A 27,421-nucleotide genomic window follows, 5' to 3' on the forward strand; every position below is an offset into this window, starting at 1 on the left:
AGAACTTCCCTGTTGGTCCTGGATCTGAAGAACACTTTAGTGGGTGCTCAAGTGAACATGGATGCAAATCTCTACAGCTGCATCACAACCACACGCTCAACATTGGCCTGATTGGCCCCTTTTATTTCTTACTCTATTTCTTCTCTTCTTATCATGTCTCAGACATTAGCCTCTAATTCAGTATTATGAGGAGAACATTGTAGGTCTACAGCCATGTATGCTATGCTAGCCATGCATTGTTCTGCTACTCAAATGCAGATGTTTTTCCCCCCATATTTTCTCTAATTATTGATTTTTTTTCTTATAAAATACAGGGCAGTTTTGCCTCTTCACTTTTTGAAGTGTCATTTATCTGCTCACAGCTGAAAAATAACATTCAACATGTGACAAAAGGTCGTAGGTAGCCAGTCCTTCATTTTAAGGGTTCATCAGCCAAAAAAGGTTGGGAACCACTGCTTCAGCTGACGACCATTCCAGTCTAGCTATTTACTTCTGACCAAAGCACCATGGTTGTTTAGGTCTGAAATGAAATAGATTTGAACTCCAAAAATGACCAGCCACTCCCAATTTCTCAATGAAAACAAAATCCGTTTTGCAGTGTAAGTCAAAAAGTTTATTTTCCTTCAGTTACTGGTACCAAATTTAACATATTTCATCTCTTTAAAAACAACTCAATTTCTTATAAAAAGCATTTTGCCTCTTTACAAACACCACAGTTTACAGCATCAAAGCTATTTTCGCAGTGATTTCAGAATATTCCAACATAAAACATGATCACTTCATATGATAGATCAGTGCGAAGGGTGAAAACATAAGACAAGATGCTTTGTCAACAGTTTCAGTCAAAGCTCAATAGGTTGGATTTTCAGTCATTATTTGGTGCACCATACTGTTTGAGATGAGGAAACCACTGTAGTGTCTTTTTCAAAATCCAACCAAACAATGTATGTCAAGAAGCTGGGATGACCTTTGGTGCAGTGAAAGCCATAAAGCGGCTTTAGAGTTACGTGTCTGCTCTGTGAACCCGGCTGTCGTCACAGAGATGGAAACCTCCAGCCACTGGGCTAACAAACAATGGTAATCCTGGTAGGCCACCCTGCTTGATACAGAAGTCTCAAGTTCATTCAACAACAGCAGCATCAAGGAAAAGATGAGTAACTGTAAAAATATATGCAAGCTGGAAGAACAGCGATGGCAGAAAAAGCAGTAATGGGAGGAAATGTGGCGGGCCCAATACTCTGAATGCAGCAACATCTATTTAATGAGGGAAGTAAGTTCAAGTAAAGTCTTCATCCTATGGTCGCAGGCTGCATTGGTGTAAAAAAGAAAAGAAAAAAAAACCTGAAGCGTGAAGTGAGTGAGTTAAGGCAGGAAAAGTGACAAAGCAGTTTCATGGATAAAGCTGGTAAACGGCTCTTCGCACCAGAATGCTGTGGAAAAATTAATATGTTAATCCGTGAGGCCATCGTTTGTATGATGTGATGATAACTGTGGTCACATAAAGGTGTGTTTTCATAAGACAAATCTCATTAGTTCCATCCCAAACCAAACATCTGTGCAAACAGCCCAATGTGATTAAACCAGCACCACAAGTGTCGGACCATACCAGTGGTTTTGCATGCTTCTGCTCAACCCATTTATACTTCTCATGTAATCCGTACTTCTACTTTTTAGACTTTTTCGTTAATGGTCACATTAAGAGTAACAGATTTAAGCCACTGATTTCCTAAAATATAAATACATTGTAAATTAGAAAAAAACTCTTGGTCATTTGAAAACACTTAACGCCGCATTTTGCTGGTACAAAAATATTCCATCTGGTTTATAGTAAAAGTAAACTTGAACAAGATGCAACTAACCAAACAAAACTGGAGATGGCATACTGTATCTCCTTGGTTGCCTAACACAACTTAACAAAAAGTTGGATTAAATAAAGCTAAGTTTTGGAAATGTGTTGTATAAAACATGCAGCAGAGAAATTATTTTTTTATACCAGCAAGATATAAAGGTCTTCTAAGTAATCTGGGCATGTCTTCAAAATAGCAGTAAGTGATATTAAATGACCTGCTGGGGTTTTTCAGAATTAAGCAATTGATGATTACATTAGAGATATAAACTGGGGCTAGTTTTAGCACATCAACAATTAACTGCCCAACTAAAATTTAATGTGTTGAAGCTACGCATAAGAATCAAATAGGAACAAATTACAGTGAACAGTATTAACATGAAACATAAGCCCAGCCTTAGCAGGTTTCAAGTCTCTGCATGTATACCTACTTTGTTAATTTGCTAAAACATGCTAAGCCCTTGGTATGGTCCCTTAACTTTGCATTTGGGGTGAGCAACACACTGATGACTGGTTGTGACACCACTCTGGTGACGTGGATGTGACCTGAAGAAAAAGAAAGAATGAAATGATTATTTCAGCCAGTCTGCAAAGTCTCAGCACCCTTATTCACCAAATGGACCTGTTGAAAAAAAGTTGCAAGTTAGTGTTGTATAGAACTCAACCCAGCTAGTGTTGCATATTTGACCCGAAGCTGGTAGAAACATTCTGATACTTGTCAGCAGCAGCAAAAATGAAGTTCTCTTATGCGAGCACAAGACAGCCCCATACACATCTGACAGATAAACCTTTCTGAATCAAATATCTAAATAAACTACCTCAACCATAGGGTTGAGGTGATGTGATTGGAAAATCACCCTGCTAATTAAATAGCTTACTGTAAATCAGGCATTAAGCACCATTTTCCTCTGAGAAATATAGAACATCATTTCTATAAACTCAAGGTACATATATGTGCGAAATTCTTAAAATTAAGGTACAAATAGATTCAATATGAATCTGTTCTGGAATTACAAGACCAGATGTCTTATAACAATATCTCTCTGACTGGCATTGCCGATACTTTTTCAAATCCACAGGATTTACCACAGGACTAAAATCATGCATAACCCACAACATGAAAGACAGTAAATACACATTGTAAGAGAACAAAAACCTCTACATCAGTTCAACTCAAAACAAAAGGATTAAAACATAAAGAAGCCAGTTTAGAACAACTGTAAAACATACAAAAAACTGTAAACCACTCAACCTCAAGTTTTACAAGACCTAAAAGGAATTTAGGGGTTTAGACATTTTCAGACACCCCATTCATCCAAATACCTTTGGTATTAAAAGTGTTTTGAGGATCTAGTGATCTTTACTGGCGAGAATCACTTAAGTGCAGCTTATTTCAAAACCTAATAGATTTTGAATTATTTCAAGTAATATCTAATTTAAGGGAAATACCACTAAATTTATGAATTTGATTCACACATGCAGAAAGCACAAATGTAACTACTTGTGAACCACTACTTCGTAAATCTCAAAACCAGAGAACTTAATCTGTGATGTCATCCAGATGCTCAGCCAGGAGTTGACTTTCTGACAGTAAATAAGGACTTTGTGGTTTTCAACATGTTAACCCTCTAATGTGATATAGTTTGCTCTAACTGAAAAATATATCCCAGTGAAGTTATGTAGGATGTAACAATTACTAGACCTATTCCTATATCTTACACATTTCATGGAGCTCCACATTAGTATGACATCAAGGTTAAATTTGCAGGAAAACATTTCTCTTGTTTAAGAATATGAAGCAAGTATTTTCAATGCCAAAATTCAGTGGCATTCCCCTTAATCTTTGAGCTAGAATTTCTTGCTGTATAATTACTTAAGTCTACAAACTTACAAAAATAATAATAAAAATCCTCAAAAGAGTTTTGCATTAATCCCAAGGTAATAGATAGTTTTTAAAGAAAAATATGATATGTTGCAAAGTGAATACCCAGGAACTTGATCGAATGATTGAAATGTGGCACAAATAAGAAAGATACTTCATTGCACTAGACACATGGACATCACACAAAACCACACATCTTTGGGCTAAAGTTGAACCGGCTTTACATACCTGCATGTTCACGGTATATTGGCCATGTTTTATTTTCTTGTTTTCCCTTAAACTTTTTGTCAAATGTCTTATAAACAGAAACGTGGTCCAGTCATTTTTTCATGTTGGCTCTAAATTCAAAACAAAAACAATTGTAAAATGATTTATGCCTGGACACATCAGCATATCTTTACATATAAAACTGTTTAACTTGATACAACATGAGTAAAGAATAACTCAAAAAATGTTAACAGGATAAATATTGAGTCAAAGGTCTGATCTACTTATGTACATGATCACTACATAGATAATGGTTGCCCCCTCACCTTCCTCGCATCACATCCCTATCAATAAAGTACGCAAAACAATGTTTGAATATTTAGAAGAACTTTCTGTTTGACAAATCCTAAACCCGGAATAGACAAAAATGTTGTGTGTAGAAAAAAAATCATGGAATAACTGAAAAAGTAAGTGAGACTAACTTGCTATATTTAGTTAAATGATGACACGGAAGTTAAGTATTAAGAGAATTAAAAGGTTTCAGTGATGTGGTAGCACTTCCCAAACAAGGGCACATGCTCAGAAAAATATGTTGCATTAGTGATTGTACAAGTGAATTTCTCACACGTGTGAAGAAATTTGACCCTTTGTAAGAGTAAGATATCATTATGATTTAGAGCCCAGAAGTTACGGAGAACGTCTATATCATAATAAGGGGAACTCAACATTTAAGGTAATTTGTTTGTTTCTGCTCTTCTGCCAAATATCCACATTACTAGCTCAGTGTGAAGGCCTTTTGCTCAAAGTGCTATTCCAGGTACATTATACAGCTCATTGATAAGGCATCAAATTACCAAGTGATAGTCACACAGATTCAGATCAGTTATTTCCGAAAGGAGAAAGCCAAACATATATCCTAGCTCAAATAATTTACATAGGTGTGTATATCCTGAAAAGAATTGTAAGTAATTCCCTCAGAGCTACAAAATAATACAAATATTAAATTCCCAACAATATACATTTAAGTTGTACGCATAAAAAATCTCAAAAAACCTAAAAACACACTCCTTCAAGGCACACTTAGGACAGATTAGAAAGCTAAATCTAACTCCATAATCAGACATACAACTAAAATATACATCCAAAAAGGCATGAAGTATTTTTCCTAAATGCATTCCAGGTGTTAAAATTAAACAGTTAAAAGACGTTCTAACATTTAGAACAAGGAGCACTGCCAAATGACCAAATGAACTAACTTTAATGAGCGATTTGAGCTGAACAATGTCTGAGAAGCAGCACTGAAACTTAAAGCACCACAAAATCTACACAACACAGTCACAATTCCCGAAACTAAAAGGGAATTTGGAAAACACATATTCATGTTAAATCCTGTTAAATCCTGTGTTAACTTGGTTTTAGTCACTGCTATGTCTACTCTATTAAATCATCCACCCAGGCCACCTCTGTGCCTGTATGCTAGTCCTCCACTAGGTAGTGCCATTTACCCAAAAACTGCTTTGCTTGGGGATTCATCACTTTACCTAAAAGCAGGTTTGGGTTGAAAAAAAATGAAGCACCAATAGTAATGAAATACTGCCATCTACAGAGGGGGACAAACACTGCTAGGGTAGAGCCCACATGAATAGGCTGGCTACAATCAGCCACAACCATTCCCTGTGTGTAAACCAAACACCGAGCCGCAAATAATAATAAAGAAAAAAAATAACACTATGAAGTGGTCACATTAGAATTACAACGTTCAAGTGTCATTTGCATTTGTTAATATGAATCTCACTGAGGAGGGGAGCAACCATTATCTCATGATATGTTCTACTTAGGGTCCGTGTAAGATGCACAAAAACATTCATCACAAACTACATCGAAGTAGGATTAACTGTCCAGTGTCTCTCCAGTGCCAATTTACAACAATGGCCAATTGGTAGACAAAGTCAAACACAGGTGTGCTCGCAGCTTATGTCTTTGTGATCACTGTTCAAAGTCGAGAGGAGATGAATGACGAACGATGCTTCTGTGCAGACGTTGACTGTGAGTGACCTCAAAAGGCTGAAGAAATATTCCTATGCCAAGATGGAGCTGTGCATGAGAAGCTCCCATGTCAGGAGAAAGTGACGTCTTGTAACGGGACTCCCTGGCTCTATTGTGCTCCTCATCCATCAATCAGCGACACATCAATGTGGGACAAATCAATCATGTGCCTGTGTGGTAATTGTGATAATGTTTGAACCAGTGTCAAAAGGGGCTGGATACTAATACACATTTATGCAAAATCTGTACAAGCTGAATTTCAAGACCATCACATTGGCAAAATGTAAAGACCTACCACAATATGTAATCATTTGACTGGCATGTGTTTAAAGATGATGAAAAGAAGAGGGAGTATTGATTACCTATGGAAGCTCATTTGAAAACTTGCTGCGTGCTGGGGACTGGAAAATGTGGCAACTGCTTTCCTCTGCTGTGGCATCATTTTGAACATCTGCGACAGAAACAGAAAAGAACAAATTTAATACAACTAGATACTCCTCTTATCCACAAGAGGGAGTGAGGGTGGTGAAGGAAAATTGATTAGCTCACTCTCTACCTACCTAATCACTACGACAGAGGGCGCTATGGGATTACATTAGGAGAATTTCATTACTGCCACTATGGTGGACACACATAAATATCCATTTTTTAAAGTTTTCCTCACAAAGTACGTAGCTTAAATATAAAAAAAAATAACATATGTACATAAGGCATTAGTTACAGCTTAACTTCTGCCCAACTGTCTGAATATTGTTACTTTTTATACAGGACGGGACATATTAAGTTATAAGAAAGGAACAGAAATACAATACGTTTGCACGCTAAAATATTAAGTTGTAAAGCATCTGATACAAACCTCAATGGGGCCGATGGATCTGAGAAGATTCTTCAGCTGAACGTCAGTTGTAGATGAGGAGAGGCCCTCTATGGACACGGTACAGCGTTCACTCTCTGCAGCTCTTTGGCTTTGTCTGGTGGCCATCGGACGACCTCGACCCATCTGACCACCCCCTCTACCTCGGCCCCGGCCCGACACGACAACCTACCAACGCCAGGTGTGAGAAAAATTGCCGTCATGACAGAAAAATACGAGGGAAGGGGGAAGAAGAAAAGCGGCGAAAATACAGACAACCTTTTCCTGCTCAAACAGGCATGTTGATGTTTTAATCCTGAATTCAACCGTGTGGAGAGGAGCTATACTGTTTCTCAGCACAAAGGAAAATTTAAAAACGCTATGTTTTCCTTTCGCACCCCTCAGACACGCCACGCTTTCATGTGATTGACTTATCATATTTCTACATAGAACATCAACATCAGAACATGATGCATGTGGCATGGCATATCTTCATATGAGCTCCTGAGTGAGAGGTATGTTTCTTCAGCTGCAGAGGAAGAAGAGGAGGAGGGAGAGACCCCGAAAAGGAGAGGAGGTAGAGGGAATATGTGTGTGAGTGTGTGTGTGTTGGGGGCGGGGGAGCATTAAGGGAGAGGAGCCATGCAAGCGTTATGGTGGCTGCCTTACCCTGTCAGCATCAGTGAGTATGGTAACTGTGACAGCAGCCTGGTGGTGACAGGCGTGCAGAGAGGCCAGGGGACCTTGTGTAGCCCCCTGTGTTACACTGCTTTCAGCTTGTCAATACTCCTGCACCTGGCATACTGTCCTGTCTTATTACCACTATGCTCGATTGGTATGTCTGCTGAATGCCAGGGTAGCGCCAGCGGCACAGGACAACTTTACAGGAGACATTTTGGCTTCTTCTATATCAGAACTGCCATTACTTCACAGTCTGGACTATTAAAATATCTATACTTCAGGTGAGATGGTTGCTGATGCCCACAACACAGAAGGCGGTGAGCACTCATTTATGACATACCCTGTTTTGCTGTGGGTTGCCCATGCCCCCTCGGCAAGCCTGCGGTGTTCCGCTTGGTCCCTGTTGCTGCTGTCCTGTCATGGTAACCTTCCTCTGGACGCCCTGGTTGAGTGCAGGTGCCGGCCAGGTGCCTTGTTGCTGCATAGGGCTGCCAGTGGCCTCAGGCCCCTTTCCACTCTGTATGATGATGGAGGACAATACTAATTTAACAACTGAAAAAAATGTCCAGCCTTTATCTTTGTTTGCAGGATTCACAAACTCCTTCTTATGTTAAGCATTTAGGGAAAGTGTCATGTTTATGGACATAAGGGAGAAATGGAAGGCCATTTCTACAAAGCAAGCTGAAAATGTGCCAGCATTGGAGCTGGATCCCTATCGCACAAGCTGTGGGGAATAAAGATCAACCCAACAAGGTGATGGTCTCATTATCAAATAAAGTCACAGCTCAACTCTGTTGACATGCGGGGAAGAATTGAAGGTCGTCTCTTCCCCGACTCTGCGGAGAGATGTGACAGATCAATACAGGGGAAGAAAAGAGGCGATATCTCTGACCTGTCCCCAGTTGAGAGTAAATGGATTAATCCCTCCTATAGAAATCACAGCTCCTGATTGCACCCATCAAATGCTAAGCTGCATTACACTGGAACGACAGCAGCTCGATGTGTACCCCATCCCCCTTACACCCCCCTTCTCCCCAGCTTTTGTGTCTTGTGCTGCTTTGTATTATCCCTGATGAAAATATAATTTGCCTCTTATCTGTGTGCCTAAGCCATACAAATCCAAATCCTCAAAAGTGGCAACTTTCTTACACAGGTATTATGTTGCCCCCCCTTCAACCAAGAAAGATTAATTACAAGGCTCTTGGATTGGCATTCTTTTGTTGCCTCACACCTGAGAGATGGGTTGATGGAAAAAAGCAACTGAGGGATGACAGAGAGGAAGAGAGAGAGCAAGAAAAAAAGAGAAGAGAGGAGATAACATTGTCAAGCTCCCGTTGATGACAGCAGAACAATGTGGAAGAGGGAGCATCTAGAGAATCTTCTTTTCATCGCAGCTATAGGCCTTAGCTGTGTCTTTCTGTTTCCATCTCTCTTTCACCACCTCACATCCCACTCCCCTTTTTTCTCCAAGATGCGGTACATCAGATAGCTCTGCGCAGGTTTCCATTAAGGCACTGACACCCAGTTATCTTCATCTGCAGCCAGCCTGCGATTTTGGCTCTGCGGCTTGATCCTCTGGGATGGAGTCGGAAAGCGGCTTATTTCAAATACTATCACATCCCACCAACATGTCTCATCAGTGACAAGTATGAATGTTTAACATGCATGCCTTTGTGGTTTTTCAATAAAGATTAATGTGTAATTAAGGCCACAGCAGTAACTTATCAAGTGAGTATAAAATAGCCGGCAGTGGTAATTCTGGACTTTGTTGGCGTTACTGTCATTCTTGTTTTACCTTCTCCAAGGCCTTTATCTTTTTAAAAGAATACTCTTGTGCCCTTAAAAGAGGATATCAACCTTTAAGAGCAGTGATGAGGTGTCCCCATCTCTACAGATAAATGTCATACCGCTCTCTTTAATGCCTACAGCCTTTCTGTGTTCTCAAGGTAAAATGTACGTGAAGGCATTGTGGCTTAAATACCAGTTCCCAAAGCTTTAGAGAGGAAACTCTTACCAGATCAATTTTGCCAAAATGACACAGACATCATCTTGTCAGTCCCATAGGTTAGATATCTTTTAGACTACAAAATAGACAGCGTGAGGGCTTTCAGTGGCATTTAAAACTATTTCATTTCAAAACTATGTAGCTTCCCTAGTGAATAAAAATCAGTTGTAGAGGATGAAATAAATGCCGAGCCAAACGCAAAAGAAGGTGTTGGATAAAAATGAAATCATATGCTCACCGCTCCTGAAAGTTTGACGACTCTGACTTTTTGCGGCACCTGCTGACCTTCAACACCAGAATTCTTGGCTCGCTGCATCACAGTTCTTTTAGCCCCAGGTTTAGGTCCTTGAGCCTGAGCCTGAGCCTGAGCCTGAGCCTGAGCCTGAGCCTGAGCCTGAGCCGGGCCCAATGAGGGAGTTACAGGTATGTTGTTTTGAGTGCCAGGTCTGTTTAAGCTCTGCATTGCACTATTCCTTCGGTGTTGTTGCTGTTGTTGTTGTTGTTGTTGTTGTTGTTGTTGTTGCTGTTGCTGTTGCTGTTGCTGTTGCTGTTGTTGCTGCTGCTGTTGTTGTTGCAGCTGCTGCGGACTTTGTTGGGGCTGTTTCCATTGCTGGTCTGGAATAGGCCCGGGGGTCTGTTGCTGTGGGGTGTTACCTTTTACCATCTGTAGGCGTGTCTTCACATTGGGACGTGGAGTAAGGGTCTGAGTGGCGCCATTAGGAGGGATGGGGGTGCCTTGATTAGGATTCTTAAATGACTGATTTAATGGTTGTTGTGTTCTCTGAGGAAACTGTCTCTGCTGTTGTGGCTGTAACTGTTGCTGCTGTTTTTGTAACTGTGGCTGCTGTTTTTGTTCTGGATGCTGCTGCTGCTGCTGCTGCTGCTGTTGCTGCTGTTGCAGTGGTGGTGGCGGTTGTTTTTGTACAGGGTGTGTTTGCTGATTTTGCTGTGCAGGTTGAATCAGTGTAGGAGCAGGCCCTTGGCTTGGAGTGTTTGTCTGGGAATTAAGCCTTTCCAGCAGCTCCTTCTTTCTGACGCCGGCTTGCATCTGCCGTCGCATTTCCTTCCTCTTCAGGATCTCCTCTCTCAGACGCTTCTGCTCCTCAATCTTCAGACGATACTGCCGTGTCTCCTCATCCTCATCAGGGTCCTGTGGCACAAAACACAAGTTGACAATATGACTGCCTGTCTCCACTTACGTGAAGGGGAGCTGTGAGCCTAGGTGTCCTATTTGAACCATATTACTTGACACTCAGATGTAATCAAAGTCAAAACCCAAGAGAAAAATGCAATAGTATTGATCTGTTCTTTCCAATGGAATGAGACTGCTGTCATTAACAACCTTATGATTGGTCTTTTAATAAATGGGGGTCCTCTTCAGCACACTGATAAGCTCGCCTGAACTGGATTTTGCGGGGAAAAATACTGAAAATTACTCAGTTTACAGTACCATTTCAGTTAAATATTTGAGAAATTAAAATAAGCAGTTATGTTAAATAATTTGTGCATTGTGCAAACAAACTCAATATTTTATTTATCATTAATGTAAAAAAGCTGACCTGTGCCGCGCTGGATGGTGTGCTTGGGATTTCCTTGCGAACCACTGTCCTGCCTGCTCCCCCAGGCTGCGATTCAGTCTTGGCAGCAAATAGGCCTCTTCCTCTGCCACCGTCAGGCACCGGCTGAATGTTCTGCCCAGGACGCACCCCCTGTGTTGCCTTGGCAACAGGCCTGACGTTGGCAGCGGGGGAGGCAGTGGGGCGGGTACTGTTCATGTTTGTGTTGCCAGGTGCTACAGGGAGCTCCCGTAGGTTGCTGTTGCGCTGCTGTATTTGCTTGGAAACAGGTGTGTTCTGAAGAAAGGGCAAAATGTAAACATTTCATTTTGAGTTTACAATTAGTCTGATTTTAATATACATTTAGATCTATCCAATTTCACCATGCACTATTTTGTTTATTGAGGAAAGATGCTGACAGAATAACAGAGTAATTATAATGACACTGATGAAAATACAGACCCCATGTAAGTTCTTTTCATCAGTTTGAGCAGAAAACAGATAATATGCTAATATGCTAATAAGATAATATGTTAATCTCTCACCATCCTCTGCCTGTTGGACATGTTGCGCTGCTGGGGGTTCTGAGGGCGGGGAGTCATCTGCCTGGGGCTACCGTGCGCCTGCTGTTGATGGAAGAGATTCTGGCCATGGTGCATCATGGGGCGAGGCTCACTGAGATTTAGCTGTTGCTGCTGGTGATGGGGTAACTCCTGCCTATGATGTTGTTGCTGGTGGTGCATGGGCTGATGGGATGACATAGGGTCGTGATGTGGAAGCTGGGAGACAGGAGGACCATGCATTAAGCCCTGAAATTATAGAAAAGACAACTAGAACATGAGAATCAGAACTTGCTATCACATACAATAGTTTTTATATTACATATATGTTTAATAAGAATGAAATAAAAACTGACTACATTATATGTGAGTATACATATATACACAGTTCATACACATATATAATGCAATCTGTTTTTTGTTTTTTTTGTTATGTTTTTTTTTATTTAATTTAATTTTTTTAAACAGCAACTGTATAATTTCTTATGAAAACTATTTTCAACATAGGATCAGACAATTACTGCATGTAATTAACCTCCAATTGGTGTCCTCATGTATCCACATAGTTCTACTAAAATGGCGATTCAGTCACTAGAGGGAGCTCACGTATATGTCTCCACAAAATGCTGAGATGCCAAACAGACAGGTCTTTTTCGCTTCAGTAGCAGTGAATATGATAACTAGTCTAGTTTACTCATGTGTACAGTACTCTAGTCATCGCTCTTGCCAACACCATTTTAATAATCTAGAGTAAAACCAACCAAAATTCATACATTGATGGCACACAAAGTATGTGAATTGTATGCCAGGCTCCTTTACAAGATTTGTCAAAGGCAAGAGAAGATACTAAAAAAACCTCATGATACTAAGATCAAATTATCATGTTTGGCATGCAAATTTAATACATGATTGGAAAAGAAATAAAGAAACATTACCCAGCTGTTGCACAACTTACAGACAATTACACAGAACATCTTTTAGTTATAATATTCACTTACTCTTAGTCGTACCTGCATCCCAAACTGAACTTGTGGAGGGGGAAAAAGGTTCCCCTGCTGGCCAAACGGCTGACGAGGGCCCATGAAAGGTCTGGGCTGGTTAGGGGGGCCACTTTGTTGATTCAAGCCGACCATTCCTTGGTGACCTTGGTGGGGAGGGAGGTTGGGTCTTGGGGGTTCTCTCGGAAACAGTCCTAGCGGGCCCTGACCCGGCTGGTTGAAGGCTGGTCCTGGTGGGCCGAAGCCCATGTGGCCCTGTCCGGGCAGCTGCTGCTGCTGGTGGAGGTTGTTGCTGCTGTTCATCAGAGGGCTGGGGCCCTGGTGATCAAACATGTGCTGCCCTGGAAACCGTGTTGACTCTGTGCGCTCTGTGCCCAAGCAAGAAGACCAAACAACAACAACACAACAGAGATGTCAGTTTTTTGCACTGTGAGCCAATTTCAATACATCAGTAACTCCCTCTCCAGATGTATAGTGTTATGGCAAGGGAAACAAGAACAGACAACTCTATCAAGGTGAAATGATAAACCACCAAGTGGGTTGTATTTAATTCAACATTAACACTGTGAATAAAAAATCTGAAATATATGTTTAATGCATGTTTTAAGTATCCAAGGCTCATTCAGATGTACACATATATATATACACACACAAACACATATATATATATATATATATATATATATACACACACACACACACACACACACACACACACACACATATACATATACATACATACACACATGCATTTAACATGAGTGCTGCTAATAGAGCAGCACCACAAAGCTGGGAGCATACCCTGTAGGTATACTGTCAGAGCTGTTGTCAAATAGGGTTAAATATGCTAAGAGCGCTTTGTAACCCTCGTCAAGGCTGGGTGTGAGACTCACCTGTCATAAAGAGGGGCTCCCTATCCTGGGGGCCTTGAGGTGGCTGGTTCCTAAAGGGCTCCATGTGATGAGGAGGCCGCTGGGGCTGACCAAAATTACCAGGCATGTGCTGCTGGAAGTCTCCCGGTCCCTGGGAAAACACAAAACTCATGAATTATAGGCCATACTGGGAACTCAATAATCACAAACAAATTAAACTAATGAAAAATGGGAATTTGCGGTGGAGTATTTCATCGGGCATGGAGTGCTTGTAATTGAAGGGCTAGGGTCATTAAAAAGACACAGAATCATGAGTTGTAAACATCAATATGCATGCCAATATTAAAGAAACCCTTTAGCATGAATTTGTGAGCAAACCTGCATTAATGCTACTTGAGGCTTTGTTGATAAACCTTCTAGAAGTCTGTCTTTAACAAGGAAAGGGTATTTTAGGAGGGGATAAATGCCCTCATCTTTGTTTCAACTTCGTTTTCTCTTTGCATGTTCGACAGCTTTCACTGCATGCACACTACTCCCCATCTATCTTCCAAGGAAAAGTAGATAACAACCTTTTAATCCCTCCTTGGAATTCGAATCCCCCTCATAACTGTCTCCTTTATTCTTTTAAACATCCATCTCTGTTGAAAAATTAACCTGCTATTCAACACGTGGCACTTCCACAAATGGCCTCCTTGCCTCCTCCAAGCTTATTGTAAATTACTTAAGATGCTATCAAGGCTTAATCCATCTTTATTCCACTGCTGTGTGGCGGTATTTAGAGAGGAGAGGTGTTAGAAAGCTGGAAGGCCAGAGTCCCAGAAACTTGCTTAACAGAAAGTTAATCAAAGGGGCTTACAAAGACAGGGGAGCACAATGTGGGCACAATCACACTGTTCTAAATGGTCAGACAGGCAGGTTTGCACAATGAGGACTCTGGTGTCCATATAATACCTCTAAAATAACACGGCTCATCCTCTCACTTCTAATCCTTGATAAAAAAAAAATTTAAAAAAAGGTTGCAGGCTGTTCAATATGTAACTGATGCTCGGATAGCTCTTAGCAATGAGGGGATAACCATGACAAATATAATAGAGAGGGTTGAAATGTCACATATTTAATAAAGAATGGAAATTTGAGCTTAAAGCATTTTTGTTTTCAGGATATAATATTCACAGGCGGTAGGAATCAAGGAGCTATGACTGCTACCAACTGCCATCAAGGAAGAATTTATTTATCAAAATGCACAACAAGACGCTAAGAATTTCAAAAAGGTATTGACTACTAGAAATTACATCCCATACTGACATTGTTTTCAAATAGTGCAGTTGGTCGCATCTCCGTTTCATGGTTGAACTGAGTGTCATTATCTAAATGGATTAAATATACAAATAACTTTAATTGGCACTGAGATTAATATTTCAATACCAGTCTCCACCTGCAAATATTTAATGCAGTAATACTAGAGGCTATGACCCCCATTCGCCTGGTCTTTTAACAATTAAATTTGATGGGATGATAATGTATGATAATCATGAGTAATCAGGTGCCCACTGCTAAATGGAATGTTGCCGGCTGGTATGTCACCTGCATTTCAAATTGTGTCCTTGGCAACAGCAGCCTAAATGCAATTGACAGCTGGGGAATCCAACACTATGTTGTTCATCAGCCCATACCCTTCCAACCCCACCTTCTACTGTCTGATAAGAGCCAAAACAGCTCCCTGCTACGGTGCTATCAATATCTAGCACCATCACAGTCCTCAGGGAGCAGGAATTGCATGATACTGACATTGAAGGTTGGAAAAGAGGTAAATAAAATACAATTTTTTTGACAAAGATTGACTCCAATGTGAAAGCCTGGCTCATTTGGCAACAGGGTTGTAAATCCACATGAATGCAATTGGATGCAGCTATTTTCCAATGGCTAATTTGCATAAATCCATATAAAATGTACTTTCCAGGAAGATGTCAGTCAGGACCAGCGCCACCTGATGCCTGGGCATCATTAACTAGAAGGACGGACTAACTTAAGGCACTTTGGCTGACTTGCTAGTGAGCCATTTCCCGCAATACAGTAATTACTTTAAAGGCATTTCTGTCATCTCTTGGATGGGTTCTTTGTGTGTGAAATAAAGGACCTTTTCTTACAGGAAATCACAGACTTAAGATCCCTTTTCTCTGACATGAAATTCAGCTTTCTTAATATATAGTGCAAAAAGGCAAGACGCTCACAGCCCAGCCCCATCAAACCACCACCATGTTTCATTAATTCAAATACCATTCAAAAAAGGTCTCCATGCCTTTGGGACACAAACTTGTAGAAAGTGAATTTTAACTGGCAATATATCCTGGATTCACAATTCCATTATGTGCCAAGCTGGCTAGTCTGAGCCCCAGCCCATCCATGAAGAGTTGCTAACTAAGTCCCGCCACTGCAGCCCCGACCTCCAAAAAGTCTACTGCCTAAAGCCCCTATCACGCATTTCCAGTTGTGCAGCCAGACTCGTATCAGTGTTTACAGATTTGCTTTAACAGTATTTGGCCAGGGCAGGAAAGTCTAATTGCCGTAATGATATTACCCTCACAAAAAGGGACGCTAACCGTGTGGAGAGGGAGAGAAAGTGAGGCAAAAGGGAGAGAGAGGAGCAGCTGCTACTCACAGGGAACCTCTGAGGACCCACAGCAGGTCTGGGCTGGCTCTGAGCAGGAGGCATCAAGGGCACTGCAATGAGAGAGAGGGAGAGAGCAAGAGAAAGAGGGGTGGAGGGGGGAGGGGGAGAGAAATGAAAATGAGGGGCAGTAGGCAGAGAGAGGGTGGTGATAGTAGAAAGGGAGGAGACCATTAGACACCTCCATGCTAAAGGCTGTTACACAGAGCTACATCTTAAATTTGTCTCCGAGTTGCTCCTCACATCTTTACACAGCTGGGCACAGACCAGGGAGCTCAAGGAAATGTGAAATGCATGTGAATCATTTCCCAAATTCAACAAATACAAATGAATAAGACATTTGCTGTTTGACAACATTTGGCACAATACAATTCAATAAAAGCATTTTCATTTTGCATACTGCTGGCATACTGATTCAAAATAGGGGTTACTGTAATTGTATGTCAACATCTACAGCTGGAAAACATTCAATTGGAATCTATCACTTAAAATATATAATTAAATAAACACAGACATATATACAAACACATGCACACACACACACACTTAATCATAACCAGAGGCAATCCCTGATCTTCCAGAACACGTCTTCCTCTCAGGAGCAAAACCCAAACCCCCACATGCACACACAGTGAGATATACACACATACACACACGCGCGCGTGCGCGCACATACACACACACGCGTACGCGCACACACACACACGCGCGCGTGCGCGCACACACACACACACACACGCGTGCGCGCACACACACACACACACACACACACACACACACATACTTCTAACAAAATTTCAATCTTGGCCTGGACAGACAGACCAGATAAAACCATCTCAGGGAACGGAATGGTGATGCCGCCAGAAAAAAAAAAAAAGAGGATAAACCCATTACTGACTCAGAGAGCTATTCACTTGTCACTCAACCAAACAACAAAATGACATTCTAATCCAGACACCTTTCAGGACAGTGTAAGGATAACTGCCAGCCAAAACAGCATCATGCACCTCAAGTGAAGATCTTGCTGATAAACTAGGGTTACACAATTATGGATAAAATGACAATTATGATTTCCATACTTGAGACTACGAATCTTAGAAGAAATAATAAAAGAATAATATTTATTGCATTTTTATTTGTCTTCATGCATACTAGTATGGAACTATCACATCAACTTTGCACAAGACAAAAGGCACACTCATGTTTTAAACAGACAGCTTATAGCCAACTGCTTGACTTTATATGCTGAGGGGTTAGGGTTAGAAATAATGTCAACTGTAACTGAAATAATAACTTGAGTCACAGCACCATACACCTCTGGATGTTTAACTACACTATATAAAAATGTATCTTAAATCATCAATTATTTTAACGCATACATGGACATCATATAACCACACAACATATATGACCCTTTTCCTTGTATAAACACAATTTTATATTTTATATCCCTCTCACATTTTGTTTGCACGGTTCATCACGGGGTGTAAACTTGTGGATATAATTAGGAGAGTTTGGCTTGATGCAACAAATCACCTTGCTAACACATAGGTAGCAGAATTGTCATTTATGAATAAGACTGAAAAATCAATTTTAATGCTATTGATCGAGTAGTGCTGTGATAAATCCAGAAAAACGGCCATAGAGGTTATATTAAAAAAAGCATTTGAGTGATGGTGGATTAATTTACCTTGCACAGAGGATGACGTGGGCCCTCTGAAATGGGGGTTTATGTGGATGTTTTTGGGCTGTGGAGGTTGCTGCTGGTGATGCTGGGGGAAGTGGGGTGGTGGGGAGCTCATCATTCGTGGTGGCGGCTCCATCTGGGGCCGCAACGGCGGAGAGCGGTGAGCCATGTGTGGGGGGATGAGGGGCTGAAGGGGCTGCTGGGCCAGTGGGCGCCCATGCTCTTGGAAGGGAGGAGGTCCTCTTGGACGCGAAGGGTGGTGCTGCTGGGACTGCAGTTGCTGCTGATGAGGCTGATGAGGAGGAGGCATTCTGGAGGGTGGCTGCTAATTGGAAAGAGATGGGGAAACGGAGAGGAGGGAAAACCAAAACAACCTGTCAAAACACATTTCTTTCTGGGAAGATTCTGATATCATTGCTCGCAGCCATGCGATGACACGCCAACAAGTCAATTCACCAGCAAAACTGAAGATGATATCCTAAAGTAATTTAGTGCAAGTCTCCCCTGAAGATTAAAAGTGCATGTGTTTTTTGAGAATATATATAAGTGACATAAAACTCAAGGCAACCTTGGTGGGATCACAATATGTAAAAAGTGAGCTACAGCCATTAAGAAGAAACAAAGACCAACACCAACAGTCAAGCTATCTGCTGGCACTGGAATATATCGACCAGGGATGCACCAACTGATAAATGTTGGACCCATAATTATATAGTTAAGTGACGTGTAAAATGGGTCCTTGATAATTGGCCAGTCTATCTATTCAAACTACCAAACAATCAAACAAACAAATAAACAAACATGCCAGTGACCAATTTAGTCAAGTAGTTAAACTTGGCTACAACAGTATGTTGTAAAAAATACAAGCTCATTAACAGCAGTCAGCACATTGTTTGTTGTGTTGGCATGTCGTCGATCTGCTTTTAAATTTTCATTTCCAGTGCTGCCGTTTTGTTTTGAATTTTACAGCCTATTATCATTAATTAATACTACCTAAAATAATGAAGAGCTGGAGAGAAATGTCATGCTGCCTTGAGAGGAATCACTTTAACACAATGGTATATTGGTATTTTATTATTTATTAATACTTTTGATTTTGTGTACTTTTTGTGTAGTCCTCGTCGAGTTCTTAAATCCAATAACCTTCCACTGTGTTACTGAAGATCATCATCACTGGCCCTTTTTATTTAAGTTACATGTTCAAGTGACTTCAAGTGACTTAGACTTTTAAGGGTCTTGTATGAACTGCTGAGCCATGTAAATCAAAGGATTAAATGCATGAATTGATATCAAACAATAAAAGCCCACAAGAAACTAAATCCTGGGCAAAGAACAAATTTAATTTTGTATAATACTGTCTAAATGGACTACTGCCAAATGATTTGCTATAATCCATATATCAACATTGATATAGAGAAAGAGTGTTTTGACTTTTTCACGCGTAAACGAGCACTGCTTTGGAGGTCTTAGACAGTAAAGACAACAGCAGTGAATACAACACATTTCAAATACAGAGAAACCCAGCCTTGCTGTAACTGTGACAAATACAAGAATATGTCAAGCCATTTCAAATCATCTTATCCAGTGAAACCCTTATGCTCCCTTTAGCTACTCTTCAAGAGGAGTGATTCAGTACTAAGTGATGCGTTACTGTGTAGCTAAATAGATTATCCCTTTTATGCTGTTCAGGTGGATGACTGTACAGTAGTTTACCTGCATGCCCATGTTTCCCATCAAGGGGAGCCTCTGGTCATTCATTCTTCCTCTGTGTCCTCCTCTAAAATCTCCCATTCCAAAGCCTGGGAAGCCTCCTCTTCCTCGGCTTCCTCGCCCAAAGCCGCCTCCTCCTCCTCCTCCTCTCCCCCGGCCTCCGTAACGGTTCTGTCTTTTCTGCCGTTCTTGCTCCTCAAATTCCCTCAGATCCTGCTTGGCCTTCTCTGACAGTTCTGATTATATGTGGAACAGGAAAACAGCATTTGTATATTAACCCTAAATATTAATTTAGGATAAAGTACAGGTTCAAGTCCATATTAATGTAAACCTATTACAGATTAGAGGTCACAAGATCACAAAATATGTGAGGATTTACTTTTTACTTTAGTTGTCAATGAATCAAGGACAAATTATAACCGGCAGGAAACATTTTCTACCTAATGTTTCAGGGATGTTCCTCCTTTTACTGCCTGCATCAGCCAAACGCACAACAGCGCCATCTTTTCTCTCAGACTTGAACCGTATGCGACCAGACTCTTCATCTTCCTCATCCTCCTCATCTGATTCCTCCTTGGTCTCTTCTTCAGGCACAGCTTCATTTTCAACCTGAAGACATTTTCAGAGGTTAGAAACAAAAGTCTACCATTCTAACAAATACCCCTCACCATTTTTATTACGAGCACAACTGTGTGCAATAATCGAGTTTGTGGTAAATAAATGCAATCTATAGAAACAAAACTAGGCGTTGAGTGGAGGCTCTTAACATACCTCCTCTGTGTCAAAGACCTGAGAGTCCTCTGCAGTGTCTTCCTCCTCTTCTTCCTGCTGCTGTTCTCCCCCCACCTCTTCCTCCTCCTCGGGGGCCTCCTCCTGTTGGACTCCATGTTCATCCAGAGGCTCATCATAGGAGGTTTGAAATTCATCATCCTTTAAAGATCACATGGGTAACATGTATTGATTAGCTTAAGTGGTAACAACGCTCAGATAAGGATCAGCAATGGCTGACTGCATTTCAGTCGTTGTTGGAAAACAATCTCTTAGTGTGCTTCTGTTGAAATTAAAAACATCAATTCCTAACAAGCAATGCTGTCACAATGTAGGGCAAATATATACAAGCATAAAGAACACATTATGAGTTCAACTGGCATCAATTTTTGAATGGCTAAAATAAATAAAAGTAGGCTAAATGATGATATACTTTAATATTAATGAAGAGATAAGTAGAAATTTAAAGACAAAGACAAAAATTATACAGAGTATAAAGGCAAACATTAAAATGTTATGGAGAGGATTTTGGGGAGGCACTATGTACCCCCCATCCCATCCCACCCCCCCACCCAAATTACCATAACAGTGGGAGCAAGGCTTCATTACTATTCCTGACAGCATTTGAAATTCAATGAGATGTAAATGTTTGACATGATATACAGAAATGCAGGCACAGATAAAAACACTCCTCCCCGCTTCAATGATGGTGAAAATATCATTGACTGACTCCACGCAAATCACACTGTTATTGGCCGCACTGTAAGTTCATGACTCCATGCCAAAAACATGGCACAGATGCAAACATTCTGGGAGATGACAAATCATTTTTTTCCCTCCTCCATAATAAGATTTCAGTTCAACTCGTGATACAACCACTTCATACAATCCCAAATACACATCTCAGTCATTCCAGAAAATCAACAAGAAAAGAGACCCCATAACTGGTATAGGGGTTGCTGGTTATTCAAACATCCTATCTGCATTAACAACCTCTGACAAAAATTCATTGCTAAATAAGGTCAGACTGTAGGTCACACAATGCTGTTTGGTGTTGCGCTCCATTAACCTGCGAAACAGCAGCACATATTAATGCAGAAAAGAAAAAAAACACACTCTGTAAACCTGATGGATGGACAGGCTGCCCCAAGGGAGCTAAACAGCTTAATCCTTTAAACTGTTCCACATAGTACCCACTGAATACCATAGTGTGCAAAATGTCAAGGCCGGACAGTTTAGTGACCTTGTAAACAGTTATTACACATAATACAAATACACATCCACACCTACAGACATTTCCCAAAATCCAAAGTAGGCATCCACTTGAGCTGTGTACCCTCAGTAAGAAGGTCAACATCTTATCTTTGTTTGGAGAAAGGAGGTAGGTTAATATATCTCTGTCAGGTGCCAAACACCATCACACCTTGGTAAATGGACCATAACGGACATTTGCACATGGATCTGGTCTTATCTTTGATCCTCTTAGTCTGGGCTAAGAGGGAAGGGAAACGAATAAAAGGGAAACTCGCATCAATCATTAGAAAACTGTATGGGGTGTCCTCAGGAAGGTCAATAATCTTTTCACCTGCATGAGACTTTATCAGATCCAGTCTAAAGCCTGAGATAAAAGCCCCCCACATTAACCTCCGTCGATTGGCAGCACATCTCCTCAACACAAAGCAGCTTCTTACTCCCCCAAAGATACAGGGCCCAAGGTCACAATGGCACAAGGATTTGGAGGCGACAGCAGAGCATTACTTCACACCAAACAAGCTGTCAACACAAACTTTGTCAGCAAGATGGAGAAATTAACTGGCAGGAAGTGATAATGAATCTAATCCTCTCCTGCCCAGAAACGCCAACCTACATCTCCTTCTCCTGAATAGATTTTCAGTCCTGACTGTCCCCTCACCTAGACAAGAAAACTGACATTATCTCTTGGATACAATAGCGTTGGACAGAAAAAGGAGGTGGAGGACGTATGTGTGTGTGTTTGTGTGTGTGTGTGCATCCGCAGGCGTTTACATGTGAGTAGGCAAATGTGAGAACTCACTTGAAATTCACCATCTAAGGGCTCATTGATTTGGATGTCTAACACTTCATCCTGGTAGCCATCTTCACCGTCAGCTAGCTCAACAGTGTAATCCATCTGGTCTTCAGGCATCTCTGTGTTGTCGTCCTGGCTGTATTCCTCTGTGTACTCCTCTTCTTGCTGGTACCCCTCCTCCTGTACATCCCCTTCTTCACAGCCCTCTGCACCCAGGTTCACAACGTCATCTGTGTAGTCTGCTTCCTGCGAGTTGTCCTGCTGGTCATAGGATGTGCCTAAGCTGTATGTGGCATTGAGGCTCATATCCTGACCACTGAAAACAAACAAAACATTTCACTTTCCGTAAAACATAGAAAACATTATGAAACTGAACACATAGCACTGATGTAATTATCTTACCCCATGTTCACATCTTCATCATCACTTTGTAGAAGGTCATCATTCAGCTCTTCATCAGACACTTCTGAGGGATTCTGAAACAAAAATATAGCAACATTTTCTTTGGCTCTTTGACAATTGTATTCTACCCTTCCTCAGTGTGTGTGTGTGTGTGTGTGTGTGTGTGTGTGTGTGTGTGTGTGTGTGTGTGTGTGTGTGTGTGTGTGTGTAAAACGTGCGGGCAGGGGACCACCTCCAACCCCAAAGGATGCTCTATTCCCATGTGGTGAAGACAATCTGGGCAGGTCAACACAGTTCTTTTTTGTCCACTGTACTTCCTCCTGGTTCACATCAACAATTCCCCCTGTGGAGGAGCCACCTGCTACAAGTCCACTGCTCACTTCTATTTTCTAAATGTTCTATCAACACTAACGTTCCAATTTTTGGGATATTATTTTTCATGTCCTGCTTGTGAGCAAAGAAACCATACTGACAAGCAAAGTGCTATTTGGTGCCTAGCTTAATGTCAAAGTAAACGAAAAAGTGAGATTTTGTTTAATCTTACCTCCTCCAACAAATCCTCTTCCAAATCACTTTTAAAGAGAAAAGACAGTAACAGGTTAGCAGAATCAGACAAAACATTTCAGTCTTCAGTACTGACTAGATGTTTATTTTTATATTATTTTATTTATCTACTAATTTTTACACTTTGATTATGTCTTCTGATACCTCTGTTTTTACTTTTTACTTTTTTTCCAGACAAAGTTAAGGATTAACTGCTCCTTTATGGGATGATAACATTTATTTAAAATAAGAATACTGTTCAAGCCATTGACTTATCGGAAAATCGGAAACTTAGCGTACGACAAATTAGTGTTTTGTAGATATATGATTTTAAAAGGACAGTCATATTTTGTTTATGGGAAGATATGAGTTTTAAGCTGCACTGGACCTATCTTCATTTTGATAACATTAGCAGGTTGTGAGTTATATACAGCACTCTTCTTAGAGACATGAGAACATGAGAAGATGATTTACCTCTCTAGATCATCATCTTCACCTCTCCTCCTGCGTGATCGCTCAGCACCAGGTTTGTCATATTCATCAAAGTCATAATCTGCAACAAAAAGGAAATTTTGCTGATAGATTTCGCACTAGAGCAATGCAATATGCCAATATATTCAACATTATCATAGGCTGACATATATTTATTCTACACGCAGAATTTGAAAAGCACATTCCCCGTACGCCAACCTGAGTCAACTACTGAAAGTACACAAACAGCATAGTAGAGAGTTGAGACTAGTACACTCTCTCATGCCTGAATCCAAATAGAAAAGATATTTACCCAACATTTAACAGCCTTCCAAATGAACATTAAGATTGGCCTGAGTTATGGTTGTATAAGCTGAAGTGTTTATAATGTTGTCCTAATCCTCAACAAGAATCTGTTATCACAGTATCTGCCATACTAGATGCTGCTGCTGTTTAATCCTCAACTGATACAGATCAACAACAAACCCCCTGCCTCATGTGATGCATGCTCTCAGTTTTAACAGGTTTTCCCAACCTTGCAATTACATAACATTTGGCACACTGGCTCTACGAAAGGGAGCAGAGCTCCAGGGAGAAAGGGAAACCCTTGATCCCTCAAAGTCATACATCTAGAAAAAAAATGGGAAGAGTAACCAAAACAAACGTATTTTATTTAACACAGAATATTATTCTATATATAATAAGTTGGAAACAATGAAGAACTGAAAAAATTAAATCCAGGCCGGATCCGTTCCTTTCCCTACATCAAATTGATGACAGAGGCACTGATTATTTCTTGGGGCCACTTGGCACAGTTGAACCATTGAAGATGGGCACAGATATAGACACAGCAGACACGTTGACTTGCCATAGTTGGAAAAACACAGGTGTTATCAATATCATTAAGAATGGCTTCATTCTATTCAATAACACCCACTATATACATCTCATTCCAACATCTGCAAATGTGCAAACGTATCCACAAACCTCCACAACTACATAATTAGTCAGCATGCAGACCTAGAATATGCCTTTTCGCTCATCTCCTCCCAAAATACACTGATAATCAGGTAAACAAGGTATCTATGAAGACGAGAAGAACAAGGAAATAAAAAGAAAGTAACAGATATGCTGTACAATGGCGAAACAAAACCACTGTAAAAGTTTTAACAAAGAACAATCACAAGCAGCTTTTCATACTGTCTTCTTCTCCTGTATGCATGCTCTAGTCCTGTCCACAGTGCCTTCTACAGTGCCGGAGAGCAATGGCAACTCCTGCACAAATGAGAAATTGGCATGTTTGTGTATAAATAGAATAACTATTGCGGATATTGCAGACACACCCACAAATGCGATGGCACACAGGTTTCCACAGGGAGCACACTGAGAGCTGTGAGGGAAATTTTTTATATCTCATGAAAACAGAATAACTTAAGCAGAGTGAGACTGATAAAGAGGTCCTATACTTTTCTTTTTTCCTCACATGGATGGAGGATAGTTACACATGACACTTAGTACATGTGCATGTGACACCCTACTGTAACACAGAATTCATCACTGAACACCACCCTTTAACAAAGATACGGAACACTCTCATCCCAGTTGTTAACCAAGAACTGATGGTCATGCCACATTAACATCCCCATATTTGATCTGTCCAACTTGACATGACCCAGCCAGACAAATGTCCCTGCCACAGCCTTCCTGGCTCTAACATATCAGTACATATCCCTTACCAAATGTTTTCCTTTCAAAGTCTCCTAATAGGCTTGATTTTGAAATCGGTACATGATGAAAACACACAACAATCATAATTTTCCTAACAGAGTTCTGAGCCTGCATGCACAATACCAGGATGCTGAAACCCAAGCAGCTAAATGGAATTCAGACAACATTTTTTTAGTTTTTGCCTCCTATCACATGCGAAAATGTCTCATGTGACAAAAACATATTACTGGCTTTAAGTTGAGGTCAAGTATCTGGCCAAGAGTTAGTCTAAAACTTTTGGTCTAATATTTCAGTCTCTTCACTCAAGACCCACTTGGACATGACAGGCTAATAAGCAGCCCCACAATTCATTTTGCACCAGTCAGTTGTTTAATGGAGCAGACAGAGACTTCAAACAAACTAAAACGTTTGGCAAACATTACATTACCTTTTTTTTTTTTTTTTAAAAACCGATTTCTTTTACTCAACTTGACCAAGAGAAAAACCTGCATGAGGCAAATTTTGGAAATAAATATTGGAAGCAAGTTAAATTCCTGTCTGAATATGTATTTAACCATAAGGTCAGACAGAAAAAATATTAGTCATATGGACACATTACCAAAACCAATTGTTGGCAATTTGTCAAGTTGGAAGTGAAATGCCCACGTTCATACTATACAATGAGATGTAGTTCAAGTTTCTCATTCGTAGTTATACTAATATACATTTTCCGGCAACTTTCTGGTAAACAATTACATTTAACTGCACGTATGACTGAATATAACTGACACCTAATGATCTTCTGGTGGCCACAGCAACTAGCTAATAAAAATCAACGAATATGTAGAATAAAAACAGCACGTAAAGTGCGTCATATAGTAGCACCCCTGTGTACACATGCCGTCGTTAGTTCAGTCCCAACCCTGGCAACAAGGCCAGAAGATAAAAACCAACGCATAGTACATAATTTAAAGCGGATATCTGAACACCACCATTAGCCAAAGAACTGAGTGTTTTGTGAACAACTGCCTTCAGTGGATCATGGTTAGCTAGCTAGCTTTTATCAGCAATGTTGGGACTAACGATTTATTATATCAGTGTACAAACACATGGTGTTATTGAGCCATTATTCATTTTAAAATGCCATTATAGCAGTTTCAACATTTTTCAAGAGCAACGTAACAAACACGACGCAACAAATACTCTACATCACTCACATGAGGTGTATTTTCACCAGTTTGCTCACTAGCTAGCTCACTTGCTAATGATATTTGCAAACGCAGCTGTTAACAACCACAAGCTGGAAATTAGGGCTGAAACATTAAAAGCTAACGTTAATGTTAGCCCGCGAATTGGCCCTGAATTCATTCGCTAAAACAGTGGATAATACCAGCATTAGATAATTTAAACAACGATAAAATGTCGCTAATTACGTTTAGATGTTAATTACTTAGCTGCCAAGCTAACACTGCCGTTCGCTGAAACTTATATCTGTATACAACCAAGAATGTCAACCACCGATGGTTACGGATGTTTGTTCAGGGTAAAGCTTATTAGCTAGCCATAGCTAAGGTCCAGTTTATGGCCTACAGTCACTGCAACCGTGTTTCAATCTACTGCTAACAGTAGCTAGCTATGTTAGCTAACTTAGCTTTCTACAAAGCTAACTTAGCATTATCGACAAAAGCCGCTGACATTACTCACCCTGGCCGTTGGCTGACATGGTGCACTGCGTGTCCCGCTCAAAGTCTGACTACAAAAATGGGGGTTGCATTTAATCTTTCGTATTTCACTCGTAGGACAGTAAAAAAAAAAGCGTCAAACTAGCAACCAAACAGCGTTTATGCAGCATTGATTTCCATCCACGACCGTAGTACAAACATGGCAGAGCTGTGGTTGCTGCGATGATGCA

The 27,421-nt window shown here is 40.6% G+C and overlaps 1 protein-coding gene across 6 annotated transcripts; it reads right to left on the reverse strand.

The window, feature by feature from the left end:
• Positions 1–590: 590 nt before the first annotated feature.
• rbm33a (RNA binding motif protein 33a) lies at positions 591–27,421 on the reverse strand. 6 transcript variants are annotated; one of them, XM_023420009.2, is made up of 19 exons: positions 27,214–27,420; positions 23,806–23,884; positions 23,333–23,360; positions 22,789–22,862; positions 22,393–22,702; positions 20,343–20,501; positions 20,012–20,180; positions 19,575–19,807; positions 17,865–18,183; positions 16,166–16,227; positions 13,528–13,657; positions 12,635–13,002; positions 11,622–11,885; positions 11,080–11,373; positions 9,759–10,670; positions 7,856–8,032; positions 6,838–7,023; positions 6,344–6,432; positions 591–6,151 (listed from the first exon to the last, which is right to left on the reverse strand). In XM_023420009.2, exons 1-19 carry the CDS (start codon positions 27,230–27,232, stop codon positions 6,103–6,105), a joined length of 3,921 nt encoding a protein of 1,306 aa, XP_023275777.1. In that variant the 5' UTR covers positions 27,233–27,420; the 3' UTR covers positions 591–6,102. The 6 variants fall into 6 exon arrangements, with proteins under 6 accessions (XP_023275777.1, XP_023275780.1, XP_023275778.1 ...); XM_023420012.2 differs by having other exon boundaries at positions 11,622–11,855; positions 12,647–13,002; positions 17,865–18,186; XM_023420010.2 differs by having other exon boundaries at positions 12,647–13,002; positions 17,865–18,186.

This window comes from Seriola lalandi, unplaced genomic scaffold (assembly GCF_002814215.2).
Source record: "Seriola lalandi dorsalis isolate HSWRI2012SDOR001 ecotype SW California unplaced genomic scaffold, Sedor1 jcf7180002054616, whole genome shotgun sequence".
Lineage (NCBI taxonomy): Eukaryota > Metazoa > Chordata > Actinopteri > Carangiformes > Carangidae > Seriola > Seriola lalandi.

What these genes read in the sequence shown, in the direction of transcription:
- rbm33a (XM_023420007.2), bottom strand. An exon ending in CCTTAGATGGTGAATTTCAA is followed by an intron (nt 20,502 to 22,392) that starts GTGAGTTCTCAC and finishes TGATCTTTAAAG; the next exon opens with GATGATGAATTTCAAACCTC. An exon ending in GGATGCAGGTACGACTAAGA is followed by an intron (nt 11,886 to 12,634) that starts GTAAGTGAATAT and finishes CTATAATTTCAG; the next exon opens with GGCTTAATGCATGGTCCTCC.